This window comes from Mauremys reevesii, linkage group 10 (genome assembly GCF_016161935.1).
Source record: "Mauremys reevesii isolate NIE-2019 linkage group 10, ASM1616193v1, whole genome shotgun sequence".
In the NCBI taxonomy this organism is placed as follows: domain Eukaryota; kingdom Metazoa; phylum Chordata; order Testudines; family Geoemydidae; genus Mauremys; species Mauremys reevesii.
In genome coordinates this window covers 49,157,892-49,185,170 of record NC_052632.1, presented here as the reverse complement: position 1 = coordinate 49,185,170, position 27,279 = coordinate 49,157,892, and the positions used below count along the sequence as shown (strand labels likewise).

Genomic DNA, 27,279 nt, shown 5'->3' with positions numbered 1-27,279 from the left:
GATCTGATCGCTGTGTGGGGCAAGGAGTCTGTGCTTTCGGAGCTGCGCTCCAACAAGCGGAACGCGAAGACCTTCGAGAAGGTCTCTAAAGCCATGAAAGAGAAAGGATACAGCCGGGATGCGATGCAGTGCCGCGTGAAAGTGAAGGACCTAAGACAAGGGTATCAAAAAGTCAGAGCGGCAAACGGACGCTCCGGAGCCCAGCCCCAGACATGCCGCTTCTACGAGGCACTGCATGCCATTCTAGGTGGGTCTGCCACCAGTGCCCCAGCAGTGACGGTGGACTCCGAGGACGGAATAGTGTACCGGGACAGTTCCTCCTCCCTGTTCGCCGATGGGGAAGATGAGGAAGGGTCTTTTGAGGACGGCGCAGGCGACATCGAACCCACTCCCGCTTTCCCTGACAGCCAGGATCTCTTCATCACCCTCACAGAGATCCCCTACCAACCGTCCCCGCCCGTTAACCCGGACTCGGAATCAGGGGAAGGATCAGGCGGTAAGTGCTACAAACAGGGAAACATTTATTTTTTTAAGAAACAGGGATATATATAAAAAATGGAAATACTATATAAAAATTTTTAAATATGAAACTATACAAACAGCAGGTCTACACATATAGGAATGGAGCAATAGTCCTCTGGGGATAGTTCAAAAAAGCTCTCAGAGAGCAGCTGGAAAAGCCTCAGCAAGAGGTTTCTTGGGAGAGGTGCTTTATTGGGTGCTCCGTTGAAGCACACTCTTCCGCGCCATGCCATCCTCAGGTACAGGGGGACCATCGCCTCTACGAGCATGGCAGCGTAGGGTCCTGGTCTGTGCAGGGCTTCTGTTAACATCCGCTCTCTCTGTGTGCGCCTGACACGCCTCAGGGTGATGTCGTTGTGGAAGTGCTGCATCTAATTAGTGGAATTAGTGTACTGTTACTATTGTGCATGGTAGACTTTTACTTTGCATAAGAATGACCCTCGCTTAACAGAGTTTTACTTTGCATAAGAATGACCTCGCTTAACAGAGTTTTACTTTGCATAAGAATGACCCTCGCTTAACAGAGTTTTACTTTGCATAAGAATGACCTCGCTTAACAGCCACTTGTGGCAGGCCTCAGAGGAAAAGCATACAGGGTCTTTCCTGCTCACTGGCGGGAGATGCCGCATAACGCTCATCTTTTCTGCTTTGCACATTGCCTCCAGCAGGAGAGCACAGCTAAGCACTAACTGATAAGCACTCTGTACTGTAAGGCTTACCAGGACTTTGTGCAAGAGGGATGCAGCTATCTTTCCTCGCAGCGCTCTCCAGTGCAATGGCGCCGCTAATGAGAGCGTATTCAAATCTCGGACTAGTTCTGAGATCTCCTGAGACTTGGTTCCCTCTTTGGTCTTGTTCACTGAAACTGACTAGACTGTGTTTACTGTTGGCAAACATGTATGTGTTCAAGGAAATCACCTACTTTTTCACATCACACAGCTTCGCTCCTTCCCGACTGCCCCGCCATCCCCACGCAGAGGCTGGCCTGGATTAGACGCCGAAAGAAAAGACAAGGGACGACATGTTCCAGGAACTGATGGCCAGCTCCAGAGCGGAGGCGGCAGAGCAGAGACAGTCGAGGGAGAGCCTGTGTCAGCAGCATCGCACACACCTGGAACGGGAGGATAGGTGGCGGCAGGAAGACCAGCAGGTGACTCAAACGCTGCTTGGTCTAATGAGGGAGCAAACGGAGACGCTCCGGCGCCTTGTAGATGTTCTTCAAGACCGCAGTCAGGAGGAGAGAGCCCCCCTGCAGTGCATCTGCAACCGCCCTCCAACGCCAAGAAGTCCTGTCCCCCCCTCACCCAAAGTGACAAGACGGAGGGGCGGTAGGGGCCGTGAGAACTGTCCCTGCACCGCAGCACACCGATAATGTTAGAGACAACTGTCGCGCTGTAAATTTGTACAAGCTCTTTCTTTACAGCATCAACCAGTCCCAACTCCAAGTTCAAACCCCCCACTGTGTATTACATTATTAAAAGCGGTTTGGTGTTACTGACTGTTTCCGTCACGTTTCTGGTGTCAGAAGACTTTCTGTTGTTCTGTGGGGAATTGTAATGTCACTGCATAGCCCACAGTGCCATGCTACAGACTTGGCTGCAGGGTCAACTGCAGGGCACACACAGACTGCAGTCACTAGGCACCAGGGACAGTCTGTGTGGTGTATGCTGCCCCGGGTCTTTCCTTGAGGTGTATGCTTGTGCAGGGTCCTGGTGCCTGACATCCCGAATGTAAAGGCAGGCTTCCTTCACATGCATTTGGACCGTAGTCACGATCCTCCCGGTGCCCCGAGCCCCAAAAATAGACCTCATCCAGGGGCAGATACTCACCCTTCCCCACACCCCTCACCCCTTCCAACGCCCAAACCCACAGCCGTCATGGTAACCCCTATCCAAGGACGGCACCCTCGCCTTCCTGCAAACCCACCCATCAGTGCACACCTTAACCAGCACAGAATGCTTCCATGTTTCAACGAATAAACAGAAATGCAAAGTCAACGAAAGATTTATTATTAATTACTAAAACATGTCCTTAGTTTTAAAACGTCCTTGGGAAGTGGGAAAACTTGGTTTATGATCAGGCTCTCTTAAAATCAAGTGGACAGTCACAGGTTACCCTGCTCTGCGAGGAAACTCGCTTTCAAAGCCTCCTGATGCATATCGCTTCCCGCTGGGATATTCTCTCAGCACGGGTGTCTGGCTGATCGTAAACAGCAGCCAGGCGATTTGCCTCAACCTCCCAAGCGGCCAAAAGGTCTCGCCTTGCTCTCACAGAGATTGTGGAGCACACAGCAAGCAGCAATAACTACGGGATATTCTTTCGCTGATGTCCGAGCGAGTCAGTAAGGTCCGCCATCTCCCTTGAGACGTCCGAAAGCACACTCCACCACCATTCTGCACTTGCTCAGCCGGTAGTTGAAGAGTTCCTTTTCAGTGTCCAAGGCGCCTGTATAGGGCTTCATGAGCCAGGGCATTAGCGGGTAGGCCGGGTCCCCGAGGATCACTGTAGGCATCTGCACATCCCCAACCGTTATTTTGTGGTCCGGGAAGAAAGTGCCTGCCTGGAGGCGTCTAAACAGACCAGAGTTCCTGAACACACGCGCCATGAACCTTGCCCACCCACCCGACGTTGATGTTGGTAAAACGTCCCCTATGGTCCACCACAGCTTGCAGCACCATTGAAAAGTAGCCCTTTCGGTTAATGTACTCGCTGGCCTGGTGGGCTGGTGCCAGGATAGGGATGTGAGTCCCATCTATAGCCCCACCGCAGTTTGGGACTCCCATCGCGGCGAAGCCATCTATGATGGCCTGGACATTTCCGACAGTCACTACCTTTGAGAGCAGTTGCTCAACGATTGCGTGGGCTACTTGAATGACAGCAATCCCCACGGTAGATTTGCCCACGCCAAAGTGGTTCGCTACTGACCGGTAGCTGTCTGGCGTGGCAAGTTTCCAGAGGGCTATGGCCACTCGCTTCTGCACAGTCAGGGCTGCTCGCATCCTTGTGTCCTGGCGCTTCAGGGCAGGGGACAGCAAGTCACACAGTTCAAGGAAAGTGCCCTTACGCATCCTGAAGTTTCGCAGCCACTCTGTGTCATCCCAGACCTGCAGCACTATGCGGTCCCACCACTCTGTGCTTGTTTCCCGGGCCCAGAATCGCCGTTCCACACCATGAACTTGACCCATTGCCACCATGATCTCCACTGCCCGGCGTACCCTGCTTTGTGAGAGGTCTGCGCCACTCTCCTCACCGTGCTGCCGGAGCCTCCTCGCCCGGTTTCTCAGCATCTGACTGTGGAAGAGGTGGACGATAATGTGCGAGGAGTTGACAATGGCCATAAGTGCAGCGATGATCGCAGCGGGCTCCATGCTCGCAGTGCTGTGGCGTCCACGCTGTAACCGACCAGAGAAGGGCGCGAACAGATTTCCCGCCGGCGCTTTCAAGGAAGACAGGGAGGGCGGGATTGACGGTTCAATGACGACACATTTTTCCCCCCAGCATGCATTGGGGGGAAATCCCACAATTCAAATGGGCAGCGGGGAGTGCGGGAACTGTGGGATAGGTTCCCACAGTGCACCGCTTCCAAAGTCGAAGCTGGCCCTGTGAATGTGGACTAAGAAGTTCGAATTTGTGTATTTAGTATGGATACACAAATTCGACTTATTAAGGTCGAATCCACAAATTCGACTTAAGTAGATTCGAAATAGTCCTGTAGTGTAGACAAGCCCTATCAGAGGAGGTGAGGTGTTCAAGCTATCCCAGAACAAAGAGGATTTGGGATGGTAATACAGCATAACAAAGCAATGGAGCCTGGCACCTGGGGAGTAAATGATAGATGCTAATTATCTCCCTGTCAGTGGGGAGCTCCACTGGGAGCCTTTGTCATATGGGAAGTGGTGATGCTCAAAGCATGCTTGGTGTGCAAGGGAGCGCTCTGCCGTCAGCCATGCTTTGGGACATTCCTGCCTAAGATGAAGAGGGGCGATGACTTTGCGCTGCTCTGGTTACACTGGCGGAAATAATGCATTGTTCCTGCTTTTCTCTTTGAATGCTGCAGGCTAAAGATTTCCGTCTGTACAGTCAGGAGGTGCTAGACTTCGGGGGACAAGTCTCCTTTCTCCTGCTGCTTCCTCCATCTGATGACGTCTGCACTGCCCCGGGCCAGAACAGCCCCTACACCCCTCGCTCTGGCTTCCTCACGCTGCCTCTCCAGATCTTTGAGCTAGGTGAGAACATCCCTGCCTCTTGTGTCCTCTAATCTTGGATCTGACTGTGACCTGCATGGTACTGCTCCAGAACACCCCTCTCGTGCCCTTCTCCTGCCTTCCTTCCCCATGAGACCCTTCTCAACCCTTTGGGCCCTGCAGTGATAGGCAGTACCTTCCCTCTGCTTAGGGGCACATTCCCCTGCCCTAACAAAGCCAGCGTGGAGGAGTCTTCCAGTGGTTTAGAGAGTCACCTCAGTGCTGAGCACCACCACAGTCAGGGCGGGAGCGATCCCACCTTAGGGAGGGCTTTTAGAGTTCCTGGAAGAGGAGCTTTTAGAGTCTGGTGAGATGCAGGTCCCGCAGGGAAGGAGGATGTGCAGGAGGGGTTCTCAAAGCTTCTCAGGTGCCAGGGAGTGGGTGGGAACTCACACTGTTGTGGGTTTTGTGGTTGTCTTGCCTGTCCTTGGTAACAGGAGTGCTGACCCGGTCCCCATACAGAGGTGGGTATCTCCCAGGTCGCGGTGATCCACCTTGTTCTCTCCTGTGTGGTGGAAGGGGAAAGTCTCCTGCTGTCCTTGTTAAGTGGGATTGTCCTGTAGTGTCTGCAGGAGCCAGGGGCTCCAGGGGAGAAAGCAGGACTGTGGCTTCAGAGAAGCAAGGCGCTGGGGTAGCTGCTGTAGGTACAAAGCCTGCTTTTGCCACACAGCTTGCTGATGAGGGCAGACTGAAATGGCTTGGTCTGCTGGGTCCACTCAGGGCTTACAAAAATGAGCTTTTTGCTTTTGTATGTGATGTTGTTGACTGAGGTCTTCCCAGCTGCCTGGACTGCTAACCACACTAGCTTGTTCATCCCCCAGCTCTTCAGAGAGCAGCGTGATAGATGCTAGCAGAATAGTGATGGTAGCTGCTGCACCTACCATTCATTGCATCTCTGTGCTATCCCAGCTCAGCCCCTGTCATGCACTCTCTGCAGGGCCGGCTCCAGGGGTTTTGCCGCCCCAAGCAGCAAAAAAAAAAAAAAAAAAAAAGCTGCGATCGCAATCATGATCGCGATCTGCGGCAATTCAGCGGGAGGTCTTTCGCTCCGAGCGGGAGTGAGGGACCCTCCGCTGAATTGCCTCCGAATACCTGAAAGTGCTGTCCCGCTCCAGAGTTGCCGCCCCAAGTACCTGCTTGATAAGCTGGTGCCTGGAGCCGGCCCTGACTCTCTGCATTCCTCTGGGCAGCCACCAGGGGGAGAGAACAATGGCTGCCCCTCGTTACAGCTCAGATACACCTGTGAGGAGGGCCAGTCCCTCCATCCCATTCCAGCCATCTCCATAGAGGATGTCACTTCCCTGAGATAATGCTAAATCCAGTACTGGGACCTGGGCTAGCACTGCAGGATGGGAGCTGTTGCAGAGTTAGCAGTGATAACAAAAGATGGACCTTTGTCCATATTCATTCAGTCCTGCTTTCCCCAACTCTGGGTTTCACCCTCAGTAATGAAGAACACCCTCCCCTCATGTAGTTTGGGCAGAATTCAGCCTTCACGTGTGTGCAGTCCTGTCTTCAGAGTCCTTGATGCATCTCTGCCGGGTTCAGTCTGTTCACACAGCATCAGCCATTCCCGCCTCGCAATGCCCCTCCCGCCATCGCCTGACCTTCCCCTCTCGCCTTTTGCTTTTCCAGTTCACTTCTTCACGTATGACCGAGAGTTCATCAGCCAGTATTGCCAGGTGTCCGCGCTCCTGGAGCTGGAGTCTCTCCTTTCCCAGCAGAGCCTCAGGGAAGCCTTCTCAGATGCTGAGCTCTCCACAGCTAAGCAGAGGCACCAGCAGGTTCAGGACTACATACAGGTATGTGACAGAAGAGGGGCGTAGTGAGTGGGGCCTGCTCAGGGCTCGGCTGCCATGCCAGCATTCTGTGCACCCTGTATGGGTTGTCCAGAGGCTCCTGTGTCCATCATAAGATTACCCACTTTAGGTTGGCATGATCTGGCATGGATCTCCCTCTGCCAGCTGTGCATCATCTACAGCTCACAGGCCCAGAACCTCAAAGGTATTTAGGCTCCTAACTCCCATTGGAATCAATGGGCATTAGAGTCTAAAACCTTTGAGGCTCTGGGCCATTTCCATTGTAGTTTTCAGCTCTGCTGTCCTGCATTGAAGTACCTTTGCAGTGCTTCTCTGACCTAGCAGTGATGGTCTGCAGGGGAAGTGGCAGCAGCAGGAGCTCTGTCAAGCCACCCTGTTCTGATGCAGTGCTCCCATTAACAATGCTAATGGCAAGCCTGAAACCTGCCCTGCTGGGACTGCCTTTGGAAGTGCATTCTGGGTATGCAAATGCAAAGAGCACGCCCTGCCTTTGCTTCCAGAATTTCCATCGCCACAGCAAGGAGCTCTTGCAAATGGGACAGGCTGTGCAGAGGCCACTAGATGAGTGTGGTAGCATGTTGCTGTGCTTAGGGCACCATGCTGGGAGCTAAGAGAGCTGAGTTCTGTTCCTGGCTCTGTTGCTGACCTGGTTCCCGATCGTCACCGCTCTGTGCTGCAGTTTCCTCTTTCAACAGGAGAGAGGAAGGATGGTCCAGTGGTTAGGGTACTGACATGGAAGATCTGGGTTCAATTCCCTGGTCTGCCACAGATGTCCTGTGTGACCACAGGCAGGTCATTTAGCTGTTCTGTGCCTCGTTTCCCCTCTGTACAACCAGGATAACAGCCCTTCCCTACCCCTGGGGCATTGTGAGGGTAAATACACTAAAGATTGTGAGGCTCTCAGATGCTGGTATGGGGGCCAGCTCAGTACCTGAGATGCATAGATAGATAGATTCTCACCCAACCTTTACAAAGTGCTTTCAGATCAGCAGATGAAACACCTTACAGAATTGCTATGTGCTGTTATATCCAAGGGATTCTGGGGCTCATGAGACAGCAGTGACATCCTTTGCGAAAAGACTCCCCTCGGGGATGTTCCTGGCACCATTATCCCAGTACCAGGCCCCTGTGCACTCAGGGATGTGTGACCTTGCCTGTGGTTGCTTGGGGCCAGGGAGAGACCTGTTATTTTTTTTAAATGGGTTCTTTATCTTTTGCCCTGGCAGCAAATGGAGGAGATCTGGCGTGAGATGCGCTGGATGATGGATGCCTTGCAGCATGCCCGGTACAAGCAGCCATCTTGTGGCGTGCCTCTCACCTGGTTCCTCAATGAATCCAGCGGTGCAATGAAGGAGAAAACACAGTCCACGTCATCGCATCTGGACTACCTCCCCTCACCCACCCCATCTCCAGAAACCAGCCGCAAGCTCAACTCTGGTAAGGGATCCTGGCGTGTTCTGAAGCACCTAGCCAGGTGTTGCCTAGTCAATTCATGTGTATCATACAACTGGGAGTGTTGCAGCTGCTTGTAAATATTCTGTGAATGAAATCTGACTGGTGAGCTTTCAAAGTCCAATGGGTCTGGCATTCTCAGATCCTTCATAGAAACCCGTCAGGTTAGAATGGAAGGTTTTGCTACCCAGATCCCATCTGATGCTTGCATTAAGGCTATAAATAGAAAAATGACTCTGTAATGATGGTATCTAATTATTTCACATATGCTCTCTATGCTTTATTATCCTTTATTATTATTATGGTTCCTAGAAGGCTCATTCATGGATCTGAGCTCCATTGTGCTAGGCACACACAAAAAAATGACAGGCTCTGCCCCAAGCAGCTGATCATCTAAGTACAATTTCAATAGCTTTCATACCCAGTTGGCTCAGCTCACAAGTCATAACAAGTGCCTCTAAGTAACAGCACTGCAGACTCCACCTGGGATCTTGAAAATAAATCTAGGTGCATCCTGTCTCCAGTACCATCACCAGTGATAAAGGTTCGAGGAGCTGTGCTGGGGACCCACATAGCAATTGGCTGCCTGGAATCAGAACCTAGCCAACAGTTGAGTTAATGAATCAGGGGGAAGGCTAGAATCCAGATCACTCTGCTGGCTTGGCATATTTTTCTGACTCCATGCATAGAGCTCTGAAAAGCAAGAGGCAGCAGACAGCTGCAAAGCCAGGGTGGCATTTACATAGCTGAATGAGTACCATGAGCTCCGTGTTAAGTAGGCACTGCCCCTGTGAATGAATGAGCAGCACTGGGAAGGAGGAGTCAAAGATGGGCCTTGAGAACTCAGACACAGTGGTTTCATGGTCTGAGGGTCATTTGTTAGAAGTCAAGGAGGAGGGTGGAATGTTCACTCAGGAAGCATCATTTTTCTGCAGCTCTCATGCTGAGTGAACAGATCCATCTCCAGCTGTGCAGTGTAGGGAGAATGGACCAGGAGTTGGAACAATGCTAACAGTGGGAAGCATGGAGGACTAAAGCCACCTGGTAAATGTCACATTCTGGTTGTTCAAACTGATATTTAGTGGCTCGGATTTTAATTCTGGACACAGGCTTTCACCAGTAAATGTCAATAAATGCTGAAAATCAGAAGCCCAGAGGATAAAGCTATTTCTTGCCTTCAGACTCATAGATTTGCTCACTTGTGACCCTTGCAGCCAGACGTTGACTGAATCAACTTACCCAAGGTAGAGGCACAAATATCTCAGCCCGCAGTAGGGGGGTGATGCCTTCTGGCTTTTGCTGCCTGGACTCCAAATCATGCTCAGACAACTTCACTGGCCTTTTGCATTGACTCAGAGAAATGGTGACCCTCCTCTTCCTTTTCACTCCCAGCAGATTCCCACGGGATCTCAGACGAGGAGGGCTCATCAGAGGTGTTCCTGGCTACAGACAGCGACTATGATTCCAGCAGGGCCCAAAGCCCCAAGGAGCTGGACCTGGTTTACTCCTCGGGGCCTGAGTGCTGTGGCAGAAAAATTGCCCGAACCTTGAGGGACAGTGCCCCTGACGTCCTGCAGAGCCATGAACTCAAAGCCCCACCACTGCTCCCAGAGGAACCCCGGCCACCCCCAGAGCTATATGACAGCGACTTTGTCCTCCCCAGCCGGCAGATTGAGCTCCTCCACATCACAGAGAAGCGTCAGGCCTACTGCGTCCGCACTAGCAGCTTGGATTTCCCCAAGCCCCTCTTCCAGGTGACCAGGAAGTCATGTCCTGGCTCCGTCGATAGCTCCCCAACAGAAACCAGGACGACGGGCCAGTGCAGCTTGCTCAGGCTGGACACTGGCTCAGCTTTCAGCCCCGAGCACAGCCAGGCTGTTGAAAGCTCTGAGCCTGTCTTCCGGACACGCTCAGCGGAGTGGACTCGCACCTTCCAGGAGCCACCGGAGCTGGGACACATAGCAAACCGGGGGAAGAAGCCAGGCTCAGCCACCTTACGGGTCTGTCCTCAATACGAAACCGGACTGTCCAATGAGACCAGCATTAAGGTATCACCGTGCCCCCAGGGCAGCTGGAAAGTCTACTCCAAACAGCAACAATAAAGCCCAGCTTTGGCGATGTAAATAGGGCTTGGGGGAGCACTCGATGAGGGGGCTCTTTGCCCCTAGGCCTGAGAATACTGCCTCTGTCCAACCTTCCCACTGAGGCTTTTCTCCTTAATATTTTCTGCTATTGCCGCTGCCATCAGCGCTGCTCCACAGTGCAGCATGGCCACCAACGTCCCAGCAGGCCGAGATGACAGGAGCTGGCACCCACTGTGTCGGCAGCAGTACCCCACCTTTACTGCACCAGTGCGGCTGATTTGGTGCTAGAGATGGCAGGAGAGTTAAGGAGCAAAGGCCAGGTAGACAGACCTGTGCCGTTCCCAATGTGTGCGACCTTGCCAGAAGCTGGGGTTGATGGAGATGCTGGCCGATGCAGAAACCCTGTGTCCAGGGAGCTCATTTTGATAGGGGCATGCGTCTTCCCTCCCTTCCTCCCTCCCCTCCTCTAATGCTTCACCACTCCATAGCCACACCCTCCTTTCTGAGCTGCTAGAGAGTTGTTTCATTTGACAGTTAGATGCAATGCAACATGTTCTCTTTGGTCACCATTCCCACAGTGTATCCTGGGTCAACATCCCTTGCAGTGATTCCATGGCTTATCCTGGGTCACTGTCCCCTCCCCCAGCGTTCCCGCTCTTTATCTTACCTCATCGTGTCCTCCCCCAGCGTTCCTGCTCTTTATCCTGGGTCACCGTCCCATCACCCAGTTGATCCTGTGTAGCTAGCCCCTCCCTTCCCTCAGCCCCCAGGGCCGAGTAGCTGTGCTATCAGCCGGGGGCCCCTGTGTGGGGAGAAGGAAGAAGGGTCTTCTCCTCTCTTGCTTTGAAGAAGTTGGCAACTAGTCTGCTCTTGCTCATGGAAGTGGGACCACTCTCTCTTCACTGTAAGGATGGTTTCCTCCCCATCTTTGAATCCCACTCCAAATGACCCTTTCTGGCTTTCTCCATCAACTGACTTCAGCCTGCCGTACCCCTCTGCCCTCCCATGCACAGGCTTACTCCACTCCTCCAGCCTCAGTCTCTCCCAAGTCTGAGCAGGGAAGGGCTGTGTTCTGTCCCTCGCACTGGCCCTCCTCTGGCATGGGCTTCCTTCCTCCCTTCAAGACATGGAGCCTCTTTCCCTGTGAAAGTGTCTCTTTCACTCTTCTGGGAAAGCGATGGGTCTGACAGAGCAGCCTCTGCCACTCCTGCCCTTGTAACTGCAGAGAAGGACAGCACTGATGTCTGCAGGTTTTTCTGGCCCTCGAGCGAGTGCAGATATTGAATGCTCTCTATTTATCTAGCAGGGACGTTACAAGCAGAGGATAATGTGACTCTTTGAGTTTATTTTTCATTTTAAAAGTTACCATCACTTTCTGTGTAAACTCAGCCTGCCCCTGGGGGTCTGCCCAGTTACCTGGTATGGCTTTTGGTGGTGAAAAGCAGAGCGTGCTGGCTTTAAAGCATTTTCTGCTGTCCCCAAGGATGCCAGGCTAAAAACACAGGCTGGGTGCTCAGCTGCACGGTGGCTTAGCCCCACTGGCTGTCTGAGGAGCTGCACCGCACCGCACCACACTGCAGGGTGTTGCGCATAGCTCTCATGAGTGTGCCAAAGGAAACGGGCACTTGGCCCCCTGTGGTGATGGGAGTAGCTGCCTGCTTCAAACCTTCAGGAGCGGCCCGTGCCTCTTACAGGGTACGTCTGCACTTGGAGCTGGAGAGGTCATGTCTAGCACGAGGTGACATACTCATGCTAACTCTGATCCAGCTGGTGCGCGAACACTACAGAGTCACCCCCAAAGTGGCTGCCCCAAGTCCATCACCATCCAAGACAGGAAGCACATACTGGCGGTGACTAGCCCCTCCCACTGCTCTCGCCACCATGGCTACCCTCAGTGCTTAGCGCACTAGCTGGATCAGAGCTAGAATGGGCATGTCTCCTCGAGCTGGCCATGACACCACTAGCTTGCAGTGTAGATATACCCACAGTAGTTGACAGCCCCAAGCTGAGAGGAGGTTAGCTGCTTGTCAGTGATTTAAAATTCAGAGGGCAGTCCCCGTCATAAGGACGAGGAAGGACAGAATTAGCCCCCAGCTAGGGCCCTGATCCTGCACATGCTTCACATTGTGTCCAAGCATTTCCAGGATTGGGGCTAGGTCCCTAGGTCCTTTCATTTGCAAAGGATCTGCCCAGGAGGCACTGGTTCATGCCTGCGGGCTTGTGACACCTCCCGGTTCTCTTATTCCCCGCTGACCATCTGTCTCTCTGCCCCATCTTTCCACAGCTGCATGTCACCACCAAGATGTCAGCAGAAGAGGTGGTGAAGCTGGTGGTGCTGGAGATGAACGAGGTCTCCCGGAATGTGCTGGGCAACGTGGATGCCTTCTGCTACAGCGAGGATCAGCTGGATCACTTTGGACTAGTGTTCGTGTCAGACGACACCGAGCAGTGGCTGCCCGACGACTTCTTACCCCTCTCTCTCCACAACGCCTGGCCTGAGGGGCGGTTCTATGTCCGAATCAAAGAGACATCCCCTCTTTTGTTCCAGTATGGGCCAGCGACCACAGTATGAGAGGAGGGGAGTGGACAGGGTAAACTAGAGGAACCTCAACTTCCACTGAGCAAACAGCTCGTCTCCAATGCTTCCTTCCTACTCAGACACCCTCTCATCAGACATCCCCAGGGTGGAATAGGATCACACTAGGCTGTGTATTACTTGTTTGTGTTTGTGTTTTTTTTTTAACCAAAGACACATCAAGACTTGGTTTTTATGACTGCAAGAGATGAGGGTGGAGCACAGGAGACCTCACAGTCTTGGGGGGAGCAGTAGCTGAAATAGGATTTTTGAAATTAAATATTTTGTGGGGAGGGAGGAGGAGTGAGTCGAAAAAAATCACAAAGAAGCAGCAGCAACAATACATAATTCTCCCCCTCCCTCCTACAATCTAAATTTGGGATTTACTGAAGGATAAGCCAGAGATTTCCAGACAGCGTGGCGAGTGTGGATGGGGGAAGGAGGCAGCTTGCAAAGATGTTGCAGAGAAGATTGTTTTGTTAACTGTCCTTGTTTCTATACCTTGAGAAACACGTTATTGCACACAGTTCTAGGAACAAAATGATTTTTTCCCCTTTAAAAAAAAAAGTGTAAGAAACACTGGAGCTGTGTGAAAGCCGGACATCCTTTTTACTTCTTTTAAAGGCAAAAGGAAACCCCACACATGTGTGCACGCACACATATTGACACTCACTGATGTTGCCAATATAGGTTTGCTACAGAGCATTTCCCACAATGCATTTAGCACTGCTGTTAGGTTTTCTTTCTTTTGGTTACCGTTTTATTCTGGTGATTGTGATTGGCCTCTCTTGTATGTCCAATAGCATGATGTTTTGTTAGCGACTAGGTCTCCTGTTAACTAAGGTTGTTTTTTTTGAACTCCTGTGGTCCGTAGTAAAGATGGCTGTGTTGCTGAGAATGTATCACATTTTTCCTTCTTGTGGCCTGATGCATAGTGCACATTTTCATAGCTTATGTTACTGGGATGAGGTTCTGAATTTAAACTCTGGACTTCCCACAGCCTGCAGACTGTTTAAAAGGACACTGTCAACTTAGGTGAGGCCTACATTATGTGTGTGTGTGTCTGTAGGAACAAAATATGAATAGAAATGTTTGGGGTTTTGTTGTTCTGTAATTCAATGGAAGGAGTTTTGGCATGGGAATTAAACCATTGTCTGAACCATTGGAAACCCACACACAAGAGCATTGTGGTAGGGATGGAGGATCAGAGAAGGAAAACAACTGTAAACTTACAGTGAAACTGATTCATCTAGTTCCAAGGCCCAAGCTGAGTGACAGCAACAGGAAAACAGAACTTAAAGGGTGAACAGTAAGATAGATGTTAAAACTATTTGTTTGCAGTAATCAAAGGTGTAATTAGTAACAGGATAAGGATAATATGATTTCTGTGTTGACAGTGCCCCTCTCTTCCCCTCTCTGTTTTCCCCTAGTTTAGGCCCAGATTCTGTAATACCCCATTGGACTCCATGCAGACACAGGCATCACCCCACATTTCAGGATTGGTGCCTTAATGGTTATACATGCTGCCGTTCTGAGGGCTAGCTGCTGCCATCTCTTTTGAATGATCTTTTGAATAGCTTTGTTGGGCAAAGCCAACAGTACCTCAATACAGTGTAGCAATGAATGAAGCCAAGTCAGTCAGTTTGTTCCGGTGGAGTGCCGTGGAGCCGCCCACAACGGGGCTGTCCACGTCTATTTATTATAAGTGGTTACATAAATCATTCTATTATGCGCATGTGCTAACATAATCCAACTACTTCGCCCCCTCCCCTGATTGCTGCTCTATGCATTGCGTGTTCCAGTGGTATGCACCTGGTCAGCGCTTTATCTGTGTGTCTCCTGATCGGGAGTGTGGGGGTGTGGGAATCACTTCAGCCGCTCTAAATCCGGGGGCGGCATTCCAACCCCCTTAGCGCTTAGGAAGTGTAACATTCCTACAATACAGGAAGATGAGCAGTACATCACAGTGCAAGCCCTTTACCACCAAACATCACAGTCGTGTTCCAAGGTGAAGGGTTAGCTCAGATCCTCAGCTGATGTAAATAGATAGAGCTCTACTGTAGTCAGTCAAGAAGCCGTCCCAGAGACACTGATGGTATTTTAAAGACAATCTGCCAATGAAAATAAAAAAAGGCATATGCCCATTTTTTTTCCTTTGCAGACAACTTTCAGCAGGTTAAAACTGGTCCCAGTTTTCCAGCCTGAAGAAGGAGTAGGATTATTAATCTCTGAGTTCTTCTTTGAGTAGAGTTCCTTATGGGTGCTCCACTTCAGGTGTGTATGTGCCCCATGCTCCTTTGATCACAGATTTTTGGTAGCAGTGCCCGTTGGACCCATGCATGCACCTGCACCTCTTCATGCCCCATACTGAGGATATATAGGGCTGCGCAGGCAAATCGCCTCATGTGCGAAGTCCTGCAGAGGGAACTCCAAACCAGAGGGGTAGCTCGTGGAGAATCCACAGGGACAAATGTCTCAAAGAATTCTAGTTACTGCTGAAGGTGTTTTTCCATACCTAACAGTTTGTCCATACCTAAGTATCTACTGAAAATGTCCTCTGAATTTTACATCAGCCAAGTCATCCATCTTCCATTGTTTTCCCTGAAACCCCATCAAACAGAACCAAGTCTTTTAAAAAGTCTCCCAGGCTGTTCATCTCAATTGCTGACAGGTCCAAAATCTTCACCCAGAGACTCTCCAGGGGGATTTCTGGACGTGTTATTTCTTGTTATGAATCTGCCAATACACAACCTTGCCCTAAGGTGCCAGTCCATTGCACAAACTTGCTATCTATCTCTATGGCATTACTTAAATGTGGCCCCATGCTGAGATCTGCACTGTCAAGACGTACCTCTTCCAAACCCTGTGTGGTGGTTCATTCTTCTAGATCAGATGCTGCCCTTGGGAATGCAGTCGTGTCTTCAGTACTGGACTCCACTCCAGTTCTCCCTCCTTCTGATGAGGATACTGCTGGGAAGTCACCTGCAGCAGAGCGCCCTTAGGGACGCTACTCAAAGAAGGAGGAGGGGTTACTCATGCTACGCAGTAACTGGAGTTCTTTGAGATGTGGGAGCTCCACTACCCGTCCTCTGCTTCAGAGTTGCTCTGCAGGACTTGGCTGATGAGAAGGAATTGAGGGTGGTTCGTCTGTGCAGCCCTATATACCCTTGCTGCTGGGAATGAGGATGTGTAGGACACGGGGTGAACAGGCACTGCTACCAAAACTCTGATCAAAGCCGCATGGGGCACACCTGGAGTGGAGCCCCTGAAGAGACACCCATCTCAAAGAGCTCCAGGTACTGCACAAGCAGAGTGACTTCTCCATGTCATGTTACTAGCAGATAATCCTGGTCAAATAAACACACTGCGGCTCCGTTTCAGAAAGCAGTGGCCACTTTGCAGAGTAGCACTTGGAACACAGGTAGTGCTTTCCCTATCCAAAGCCCATCACGTCCACTATCCAGTGATCCTCAGAGCCCTGAGAGGCAGGCAAAGAAGTGAAGAACAGAGCTGTTAAGTGTCTTTCCCACAGTCTCAGAGGAAGTGAGTGTCAAAGCAGCGATTATAACTTGGGGCATTCGTGAATGCCCCAAGTTGGGTCTGTGCTCTGACCATTTGTCCCTGCTACCTTCTTATTTTACATTAGAAAAACCCCTCTCTCTGATTGTGTAGTTGTGCAGAAAAACATTGTGCTGGGAAGTTCTAACCAGGTCTAGGCCATACCTGCCTTCCAGGGGCTGCTGGGAGCATTAACTTGTGGACATTTGCAGAGTGCTGCAATGTCTGCAATTGGGAGAAGGAGGATGGTTCTCATCAATGCTTTAAACTGGTTGTCTCTGCCGATGACTCTTTTATGTTCATTTTCATCCTTGCCGCCATGGCCAGCAGCCATGGGAATGGGCTCTGCGCAGACATACGTAAATATATAAATTTATCGGCAGATCCCTTCAGAGCCATCCAAGTGCTTCAGTTCAGGAGGCGCCTGCCTAAGAGCAAGGAGCGAGGTTCAGATCAGCCCCCAGTTCTCCCATGAACTCAGACCTTGACCGGTGGTGTCATTAAAGCAGGCCCCATGTGATGTGTTGATCTTGGGCAGAAGAAGGGGGCGGGTGCTGTCATTGGAGGAGGATTAACAGCACTCGCCCCAATAGGTTTTCTTACGCTCCATGCTAATGACGCTGGTGACAGCACATTGGCAAAGGGGCCATCTCAATGGGCACGAGCCTGGCACTTGCTGCTGTCTGACTCTGTGCCAACTTGAGCTCATTCACCAAGGTGCATGAGACACTGGCAGGTGTAGAAACTTTCCACTGTGACACACACATACATACACACACACACAGCCTAGTGCAGGGAGAGGGGGTTGCTATTTGGCTTTTATAGCATTTTTTCCCCTTGGATGTTTGTTAAGTCAAGAGCAAGAGCCCAGAAGGGTTTTCTGGTGCCATTATCTGCACATGTGCACACACTTCTCTCTCGCTTTCTCACCCCTCCCACACAGCCAGAACACCTTCTCTCCCATGCCCACCCTCTCTAGCAGTCTTAGTCAGGGCTGGGTTAGCAGAGGGCTACTCTGTAACAAGATCAAATAACAGGTGAGATAAAATTGGTGAGACATGCACACACAGCCATCCCCTCCCAGCTGGAGCAGTGTATACGCAGGAAGGCTTAAATTTTTGCAGTTATGCCCAGGATTCAGACATCAGCCCTGCTTTGAGCTGGCAGAGTATTCTGGGTATTGACAGAGCCAGCATCCCACTCTGCACCTTATTCTTCATACTCAGCTAGAAACAAGGGCCTACGGTTAGGGCACATCTGCAAGCTCCAAGCTGTGTGCCCCGCTGGAGTAGGCAGTGCCACCTGTTAGCTGTGAAAGCGTGGAAGCAAAGAGTGAGGGGCACCCATGTTACATGACATGTGCCTAATTAAAATCTCCACCACATGGAAGATGGAACAGCTCTTAGCAGTGTGTCTCGGCGGGGAACCAAAGTGCTAGGAGAACTTGATACAAGACACTGAAATACATGGGAAAGCTTACTATGCAACCACCATCATTCTCCTGCTGATTGTAACCTAGTGACACAGCCGAATGGGAACTGGTTCTATCATCTCCGGGATCCCAAAATGAGGCCAACTTTCAGCTGGGGGAGGGGCCTGGGTGCCACCAACTGGGGCAGCATTGCCAGCTGTGATTCATTACAAATCCATTTTGCCCCGTGGGTGGAGGCTCCTAGGGTGCCTTACAAGGGCTATGGATGCCTGTTTCCTAGGTTCAGAGGAACATGGAGACTGCACCACAGAACTAGCTGCAACTAGGGAGGCACTGGTTTGTTGTCAATGTCACTTCAGTCAGCAGCAAGCTTTAGAAGCCACTCAGTGCATTGACTTGTCACACTGAGGTCCAGAATGTGAGCCTCAACTATACCGTATTTGCAGCAGGCCCTCAATAAATTTCCTCCTTCATCTTTCCACCCACATGTGGACCTTGATGGTCCGGGGCATGGCTGGTGTAAATTGGTGTAACTCCATTGAAGAGAATGGTGCTCTGTTGCTTTACACCAGCTGAAGATGTGGCCCTGTGAGTTTTTTTGCTCAGACTGTAGATTCAGTGTTCACCTTTTTAGGGAATAAATGAACTAGAGCGGAGCCTGAGCTGTTGAGGTCAGAACAAAACTTTTCCCACATTCCCCCTCCCATCTGAGCTCCTGGTTGGTTCCATTGAAGAGAGAGGGATTGTATTGATCTCAGATTTGGAACTCCCCAAAGTCTGACAGTGTTTAGATCTGAGGTTCAGGTTTGGTCCCTGCATTGTGACATTTCTCTCTCTTGGGTACCTCTGGTTTGCGATCGCCGTCCCAAAGCTCTGGTGAGTTGGGGAAGACCCAGATTTGCCCTCCTATAAAAAAAAACCTTGGGGAACTGCCATGGAGTTTAACTCTAGGAAGATGCTATCGGCCTGATCCAATGCCAGATGAAGTCAATGGAAGTCTTCCTTCAAAAGGCTTTATGTGGCAGTGTGTGGACGTCCAGTGTCAGGGCTCGGCCCTCTCAGGCGCAGCTGGGACCCAGGGCACCTCACTACAAACAGCCAGTAGGTGAGGGTCCAGACCCTTCAGCAGGGCGTTGAGTGAACAAACAGTCTATAAGTCCAGGCCCTGGGTCAGGGTAGGGCAATCAGCAGTTTAAAGTTCAGCCCCTTCAGCAGGGGCTGAGCAGACAAAGTACATAAGCCCCGGCCCTTGAGCAGGGCAGGGCAGCAAGCAGTTGACTACGGTAAGTCCAGGCTCTTACGCCTGAGCGTTGATGTGAGGGGGAGACTGCCACCCGGGAAGGGGGTGGCAGGGGGGACGCAGGCCCACCCACTCCACTACGTCCCAGCCCAGGGCCCTAACAGCAGCAGTCAGTCAGCTGCTGTGTCAGTGGGGATCCTGGCCACAACATACTGACATTGGCTCGGGGTCTGCTGCAGCCGGACTAGGGTCGGCTACCCCCGGGCCACTTCCACTCTCCCCCTCCATTGGTACCTGTACATCCCCAGCGTCTTCCGCAGTGTCCCACACCATGGGCTCCTCAGGGTACTGAGCGCTGGGTAAGCCGGGCTGCTCCTCAGGATACTGGTTGAGGGGAAGCTCAGACAGCTCCTCTGGGCGGCGAGCACGGGGCAGGCTTGGCCAGTCCTCCAGGTAGCGAGCCCGGGGCAGGCTCGGCCAGTCTTCCTCCAGGTAGCGAGCCCGGGGCAGGCTCGGCCAGTCTTCCTCCAGGTAACGAGCCCGGGGAAGGCTCGGCCAGTCCTCCTCAAGGTAGCGAGCCTGGGGCAGGCCCGGCCCAGTGGGAGCTAGAGCACTAGCGTCTGTCCTCTCCGACGGCCAGCCGTCAACTGAGCGCTGGGGCCGGGCCTTTATACTTCCTGCCCCGCTCCTTGACTTCCGGGGGGCGGGAACAGGCGGCGGTGGCTCCGCTCACTGTGGCGTCCGTTCTGGCTCAGCCCTCTCAGGTGCAGCTGGGACCCAGGCCACCTCCCAACACCCCCGCCCCCAAGGCTGGCTCCCGTGCAGCGGGGCCAGACTCTTCCATACCCCCCAGGCAGGAAAGGAAGTCCGCGTTTGCATGGTCCTTCCCCGCCCTATGGCGAATGGTGAAGGCATAGGGCTGCAGCGCTAGGTACCATCGCTGCAGCCGCATGTTATGGTCCTTCATGCGGGCCAACCACTGGAGGGCGGCATGGTCGGTGACCAAGGTGAACGGCGCCCCAAGGAGGTAGTACCGCAGGGCATCGCAAGCCTACTTCGCGGAGAGGGCTTCCTTTTCAACTACCGCATAATTTTCCTTTCGGGGAAACAGCTTCTGGCTGCTGTAGAGGACCGGGTGCTCTTCCCCGTCCACCTCTTGGGAGAGGACAGCCCCGACCCCCACCTCCGAAGCGTCCGTCTGCAGGATGAATGGCTGGTCAAAATCGGGGCTATACAGGACTGGCTTCCGGCAGAGACTTGCTTTAAGTGCTTGAAAGGCCTCGTCACACTCGGGGGTCCACTTCACTTGTTGCGGGCTGTTCTTGGTTAGGAGCCCCGTCAAGGGAGCGGCGATCGCGGCGAACTGGGGAATGAACTGTCGATAATACCCCACCAGCCCCAAGAACTGACGTACTTGGCGTTTCGTGGCTGGTGGAGGACAGGCTGCAACAGCCTGAACCTTGTCCACAAGGGGTTTCACCTGTCCGTTTCCGATGGTGTACCCCAGGTAGGTAGTTTCTTGTCAGCCGATGCGACACTTCTTAGGGTTGGCCGTTAACCCGGTTGCCCGCAGGGACCTCAGGACGGCAGCAACCCGTTCTAGGTGGTTCTCTCAGTGGCGGCTGTAGATGACCACATCGTCCAGATAGGCCGCAGCGTACTTCTGATGTGACTGGAGGAGGCGGTCCATCAGGCGCTGGAAGGTAGCCGGGGCCCCATGGAGGCCGAAGGGCATCCGGGTAAAGTGATAGAGGCCCGTAGGGGTGGCGAAGGCCGTCTTCTCCCTGGAAGCTGGATCGAGGGGAATCTGCCAGTACCCCTTACTTAAATCCAGGGTAGTGATATAACGGGCCTCTCCTAGCCGGGCCAACAACTCATCTATCCGGGGCATGGGGTATGCATCGAACTTGGAGAGGGCATTGACGCACCTGAAGTCGATGCAGAACCGTTGGGAGCCATTGGGCTTCGGGACCAGCACCACAGGGCTACGCCACTTGCTCTGCGAGGGTTCAATCACCCCCAAGTCTAACATATTTCATACCTCCTTGTCGACAATACGTCTCCTATGATAGGGCAGGGGCCGAGTTGTGCCCTGGACCACCACCCCAGGTTCCGTCTGAATCCTATGATGTACCAGGGTGGTGTATCCTGGCTGGGCCGTGAAAGTGCAGGAGAATGCTTGTAGGAGGCACCGGGTTTGCTTAAGCTGTGCCTCCGTCAGTGTCTCCCCAAGCTGGGGCCCCTCCGGGTCCTCGGTGTGGGTTATCTGGGGTCCGAGCTCAGGCTCTGGTGGGTAGAGGTTGATCAAAAGGGCTTCTCGTTCCCGCCAGGGCTTGAGAAGGTTCATATGGTATCGCTGTAGCTTCTTTCGCCGGTCAGGCTGGTTGATCTCGTAGGTGACTGGGCCTACTTTTCTAACCACCTCATATGGTCCTTGCCACCGAGCCAGGAGCTTGGACTCGTTGGAGGGAAGAAGAAGGACCCGGTCCCCGGGTTGAAAGTCGTGGGTCTGGGTGTCCCGATTGTAGCTCTGGGTTTGTGTTTCTTGGGTGGCTTTCAAATTCTCTCGGGCCAGGGCCCCCGCCTGCCTAAGACGCTCCTGCAGCTGGATCACGTATTTCAAAAGACCTTGGGCGGGGGATGGGGTTTGTTCCCAGGTCTCCCGCATCAGGTCCAAGAGACCCTGGGGCCGGCGGCCGTACAGCAATTCAAATGGCGAAAATTTGGTCGACGATTGGGGGACCTCTCGTACCGCTAAAAGCAAGGGTGGGAGTAGTCCCATCGGCAGAGGTCCTGCTGGGGGAATCTGCGCAGCATGTCCTTTAAGGTCCGATTGAACCTTTCGACCAATCCGTCGGTCTGGGGATGGTATACTGACGTCCGCAGCTGCTTGATCCCCAGGAGGTCACACACTTGGCGTAGTAATCGCGAGGTAAAATTGGTCCCCTGGTTTGTGAGGATCTCCCGGGGCAGGCTGACGTGGGTGAAGATCTTCACCAACTCGCCTGCGATAGTGCGGGCTGTGATGTTTCGCAGGGGAAATCGCCTCGGGGAACCGGGTTGCATAGTCCAGCATAACCAGGATGTATTGAAACCCTGCAACGCTCTTGGGGAGAGGCCCTACTAGATCCATAGCCACGCGCTCAAAGGGGGTCTTGATTACCGGCATGGGCACTAGGAGTGCCTTGGGAGTTCTTGCTGGGGCGGCCAGCTGCCACTTAGGGCAGGAGCTGCAGTAGCATTTTACTTCCTGATATATACCCGGCCAAAAGAAGCACCCCAGTATCCGGGCCAGTGTCTTTTCGTGGCCCAGGTGCCCGGCCGCTGGGACATCGTGAGCCAGTCTCAAGACTGCCCGCCGATGACATCGGGGCACGAGGAGTTGGGTCCGGGGCTCCCCGGTGTAAGGGTTCTTCTTGACCCGGTACAGGCTCTCTCGTCTCAACTCAAAATGCGGCCACTGTGCCGCCTGGCCGGGATCGAGGATGGTCCCATCCACGGTGGCCAGTTGTTCATATGCCTGCTTGACTGTAGGGTCAGACCTTTGGTCTCGGCAAAAATCCGTGGGAGCCGAGGGATCCTCCACCTCTCCCGCGGGGATGTCCTCCAACCCTCCCGGCCGGTCGGCGCGGTCGAGGGCGTCCGGCTCATCTACTTCGGCTTCTGGGGGCTCCCCTCCCAAGGCTGGCTTGGGCTCTGGGCCCTCCCCGGCATGGCGGCATAGGACTGCGGGAAACTCGGGCCAGTCCCGGCCCAGGATCACCGGATATGCCAGCCGCGGCGCCACCCCCACCACCATCGAGCGGGTGACCCCATCACCTGTCAGTTGGGTCCGGGTGCTGGGGTAAGGTCGGATGTCCCCGTGGATGCATTGTAGCCAGATTTTTCCCAGATGAGCATCAGCCGGGGGACCCAAGCGTTGTCGGATCAACGTCTGTCCACATCCCGAGTCGAGGAGGGCCGTTGTCGAGTACCCCTCAACCATCGTGGGCACGGTGATCTTGACTGCCTGGGATCGCCGGGCATGGGCTTCCCCTGAACAGACCTGGCCGAAGGTGCACTCGAGTCCGGGGCAGTCCCGCTGTAGATGGCCAGACTCCCCGCAGGAAAAACAGGGCCCCAGGTCCGTTCGTCCGGACCGAGGCCGGGCCCCAGGGTTGTCGCCTGGAAGGTTCCGGGCCCCCCCACCCTGTGCCGTCAGAATCGGGGTCCGAGCAGGTCGCCCAGGGGCTGCCATGGGATGGGTCTGGGCTTCCGCCACCCGACCCATAACTCGTCCGTCGGCCCGGGCGAGTGCCATCTTCTTCTCGGAGCTAGGGCGCTCTGCCCCCGGTGGGGCTGCTCGAACCGCTGGGCCCACCGGTACTTCAGCTGCAAGGAAGTCCTCCATCAGTGAAACGGCGGCGGCCAAGGTCGCCAGCCGATGGCGGAGGACCCAGGCCCTGCCCCGCGGGGGAAGGATGTGGGTGAACTGTTCAAGCACCACTTGCTCCGTTATCTCCTCCGCCGTTCGGCGTTCTGGCTGCAACCAGCGCTTGCAGGTCTCGAGGAGTTCCTGGGCCACCATACGGGGCCGGGCCCCGACGGGGTAGGCCAGGCTTCTAAATCGCTGTCGGAACGTCTCCGGGCTCACATCTAGGGCGTCTAGGACCGCAGCCTTCACCCGGTCGTAATCCTGGGCTGCCTCCACAGACAGGCCTTGATAGACCGCCTGAGCGGTCCCTGTCAGGTAAGGGGCCAGGATGGCAGCCCACTGGTCGCGGGCCCACCCTGCGACGACCGCCACCCGCTCGAACGTGACGAGGTAGGCCTCGGGGTCGTCGCCGGGGCCCATCTTTGTCAGCCGGATCGGGGGAGTGGGCCGCGGGGTCCCGCCTGGGCCCCCGGCTGGGGCTGCTCCGACACGGACCGAGCCGCTGCGAGCTGCTGGATGCATTGGCGTTGGAACGCCTGATGTTGGGTGATCAGCTCTTGGAGCAGTTGGTGCTGCTGGGTTCCCAGCTGCTCGACAAGTTGCTGTTGCTGTCGCAGGTGGGCGGCCTGCTGCTCCTGCTGCTGCCGCGACTGGGCCACCTGCTGCCGCTCTTGGTTCTCGGTCACGAGGGCAAGGAGCTGGGACAGGTCCATCTCTCAGGAGGGGACTCTCTCTCCCCCAGCCCCCTTCTCACCGGAGTTGAGAGTTCGTGCCCACATCCTGGGCGGAACTCCTCAGAGAAGGCACCATGTGTGGATGTCCGGTGTTGGGGCTCGGCCCTCTCAGGCACAGCTGGGACCCAGGGCGCCTCACTACAAACAGCCAGTAGGTCAGGGTCCAGACCCTTCAGCAGGGCGTTGAGCGAACAAACAGTCTATAAGTCCAGGCCCTGGGTCAGGGTAGGGCAATCCGCAGTTTAAAGCTCAGACCCTTCAGCAGGGGTGGAGCAAACAAACAGTAGATCAGGGGCTCAGACCCTCAGGCAGGGCTGAGCAGACAAACAGTAGTTCAGGGCTCAGACCCTCAGGCAGGGGCTGAGCAGACAAACAGTACAGTACATAAGCCCCGGCCCTTGAGCAGGGCAGGGCAGCAAGCAGTTGACTACGGTAAGTCCAGGCTCTTACGCCTGAGCGTTGATGTGAGGGGGAGACTGCCACCCGGGAAGGGGGTGGCAGTGGGGACGCAGGCCCACCCACTCCACTGCGTCCCAGCGCAGGGCCCTAACAGCAGCAGTCAGTCAGCTGCTGTGTCAGTGGGGATCCTGGCCGCAACACACTGACATTGGCTCGGGGTCTGCTGCAGCCGGACTAGGGTCGGCTACCCCCGGGCCACTTCCACTCTCCCCCTCCATTGGTACCTGTACATCTCCATCGTCTTCCGCAGTGTCCAACACCATGGGCTCCTCAGGGTACTGAGCGCTGGGTAAGCCAGGCTGCTCCTCAGGATACTGGGCGAGGGGAAGCTCAGACAGCTCCTCCGGGCGGCAAGCACGGGGCAGGCTCGGCCAATCCTCCTCAAGGTAGCGAGCCTGGGCAGGCTCGGCCCAGCGGGAGCTAGAGCACTAGTGTCTGTCCTCTCTGGCAGCCAGCCGTCAACTGAGCACTGGGGCCGGGCCTTTATACTTCCTGTCCCGCCCCTTGACTTCCGGGGGCGGGAACAGGCGGTGGCGGCTCCGCCCACTGTGGCGTCCGTTCTGGCTCGGCCCTCTCAGGCGCAGCTGGGACCCAGGCCGCCTCACTACACAGAGGGAGGGATATGTCAGCCATTAATGTACAGTGGAAGTTCCAGGACTGCTATTACATGGACAAGTATGACGTTAATTTTGGAACTAGCCCCTGTGGGAACTCTATGCAATTACATGGTATTATTTACCCATGTAACTTATAAATAGCAGTGCATGCAATTGAAAGATGGTATTGATCCAAATAATGCTTTGTGAATCAGGCACTGGGATTGCCAGATGTTCACATTTCTGTTCTGTGCACAATGCCCGCTGAGAATGGACTATGCAGAGTGGCCTCGCTGAGCAAAAAGGTACTTGCTTGGTAAAGCAGATTTCACCCAAATGTTCACGCTGACACACACTGGCTCCCGGGAAAGCCACAGCCAATGTGGAATAAAGCTGGTGAATGCATATATTAGAGCTGAGATTTTAATCTCCCCACCACATAGAAATTTTGAGTTGAGCAGCCCAATTTTGGCACCACTGAAGATGTTTTAAAATTCCAGATTTCAATTACATCAGGATTGGCCCAAACTTCTCAAAGCAACCTTAACTCTCACCCTTCTTGAACATATATACATTCTAATACTTACAAATTCTGGCCCCAAGTCAAGTCAGTGGAACTTAAGCACATGCTTAATGTGAAGCACATACCAAAGAGTTTTGCTGACTCAGGCTTCAGAGAGTTTCTTTTGAAGTACAAACAGATTCGTCCTGAAGGAGTTTGATTTGCTTTATAAATTAAAGTAACCCTAATGATAAAATCTTGTTTCTTTTTGTACCACTTCTAAGCTATGAGTGCCACAAAAGCACATGGGACAGTGAATGGACTGTGCGTATCAGAAGCTTAAGGCAGCTTTGCAGAAGGATGACACTTCAGAAACCTGATGAGAGCTGCACATGTGACTGTGCTGCTCATTGCCTGGAAATGCTTAGCCAAGCACACACTTTTCATCTGAGACAGTTGCAGGAAAATCCCAGACTGGCATCTCCAGCCAAACTTGCAGTAGATCTGAACATCCCTGCCTTGGAGGTGGGGTTTGCTGTTGCTGAACTAGATTCGAGTGCTGCTCTTTTAGCTAGTCAAATATCCCTTTTCCTCCTGAGCTTCCTGGTGCATCCACACCTCAACAGACGGCTCTGCAAAAGCAAATGTCACTATGGTCGTAGGCATTTGCAAGACGTCCATCCTGCAGAATCAGGCGATATGATGCACTATGCACAATGACAATAGGAAATACAATATCCTTCCATGCCATGCCATTTACTTTGCTAGATCCGACTTCAAATAATTTGTGTATGTCACAAGCAAAATGTGTTGGGAGCCCTCAGCAAAGTCCCTGGAAATCAGCATCAAAAGTCCCCTCCCACTGGCACAGGGAGCAGGCTAGCAAGGGCTGATTTAGGCCAGGATGCAGCCTTTGGGGGAGTCCAGGATTAGAACAGTTACAGATTAAAAGTGGGGCTCAACAGCAGAGCTGAGTGAGGGCTCCAGACTAGGATAGCAGAGGATGCTGCAGGCAGGGCTAAGGATTGTTGCGGGAGAGTTCAGTGGCAGAAGCTTGCTGAGAATACATCTACACAGCAAGCAGGATCCCATGGCAGCAAGTCTCAAATCACAGGCCTTGCCCTCACACTGCTGCACTAAAACCAGCTGTGTAGACATTGGGGCTGGGGCTGGAACCCAAGCTCTGAAGCCCACCCCCATCCCTCATCTGATGGTGCACCTCTATTTTTAGTGCTATAGCACAAGCTGGAGGCTGTAGAGCTGGGCTCTAAGACTCGCTGGCATGGGATCCTGCTTGCTGTGCAGATGTACCCTCAGTGCCTGCTGCCCTATTCCTGGCTCTAGAGTGCTGGTCCTTTGCCTCACTGTGTGTCCAGGGTAGGAAGCTCTGCAGGTCACTTGATGGGATCTTGCATGTACCACTGTGGCTCAGATCAAGGGCAGCACTGGATTTTCACACTGCCCAGGGCCGGTTCCAGGCACCAATGCAGCAAGCTGGTGCTTGGGGCGGCCCACGGAAGGGGAGGGCACGTCCGGGTCTTCGGCGGCAATTCGGCGGCGGGTCTCTGAGAATGAAGTGGCGCGGTAGAGCAGCCGCTGAAGTGCCGCCAATCACGGCTTTTTTTTTTAATTTATTTTTTCTCTTCG

General features: G+C 53.5%; 1 protein-coding gene across 9 annotated transcripts in view; it reads left to right on the top strand.

Moving 5' to 3' along the window:
* LOC120373766 (ankyrin repeat and fibronectin type-III domain-containing protein 1-like) overlaps positions 1 to 27,279 on the top strand; it is a 740,213-nt gene that overhangs the window by 608,435 nt on the left and 104,499 nt on the right. For 6 of the 9 annotated variants that reach the window (XM_039492602.1, XM_039492600.1, XM_039492603.1 and 3 more), the window contains 5 exons: positions 4,580 to 4,748; positions 6,402 to 6,568; positions 7,813 to 8,023; positions 9,431 to 10,086; positions 12,407 to 13,595. In XM_039492602.1, the coding sequence (XP_039348536.1) occupies positions 4,580 to 4,748; positions 6,402 to 6,568; positions 7,813 to 8,023; positions 9,431 to 10,086; positions 12,407 to 12,694 (1,491 nt within the window). In that variant the 3' untranslated portion in view covers positions 12,695 to 13,595. Of the gene's footprint in view, positions 1 to 4,579; positions 4,749 to 6,401; positions 6,569 to 7,812; positions 8,024 to 9,430; positions 10,087 to 12,406; positions 13,596 to 27,279 lie in introns of those variants that run through there. The other 3 variants (XM_039492601.1, XM_039492608.1, XM_039492609.1) reach the window with 3 other exon arrangements.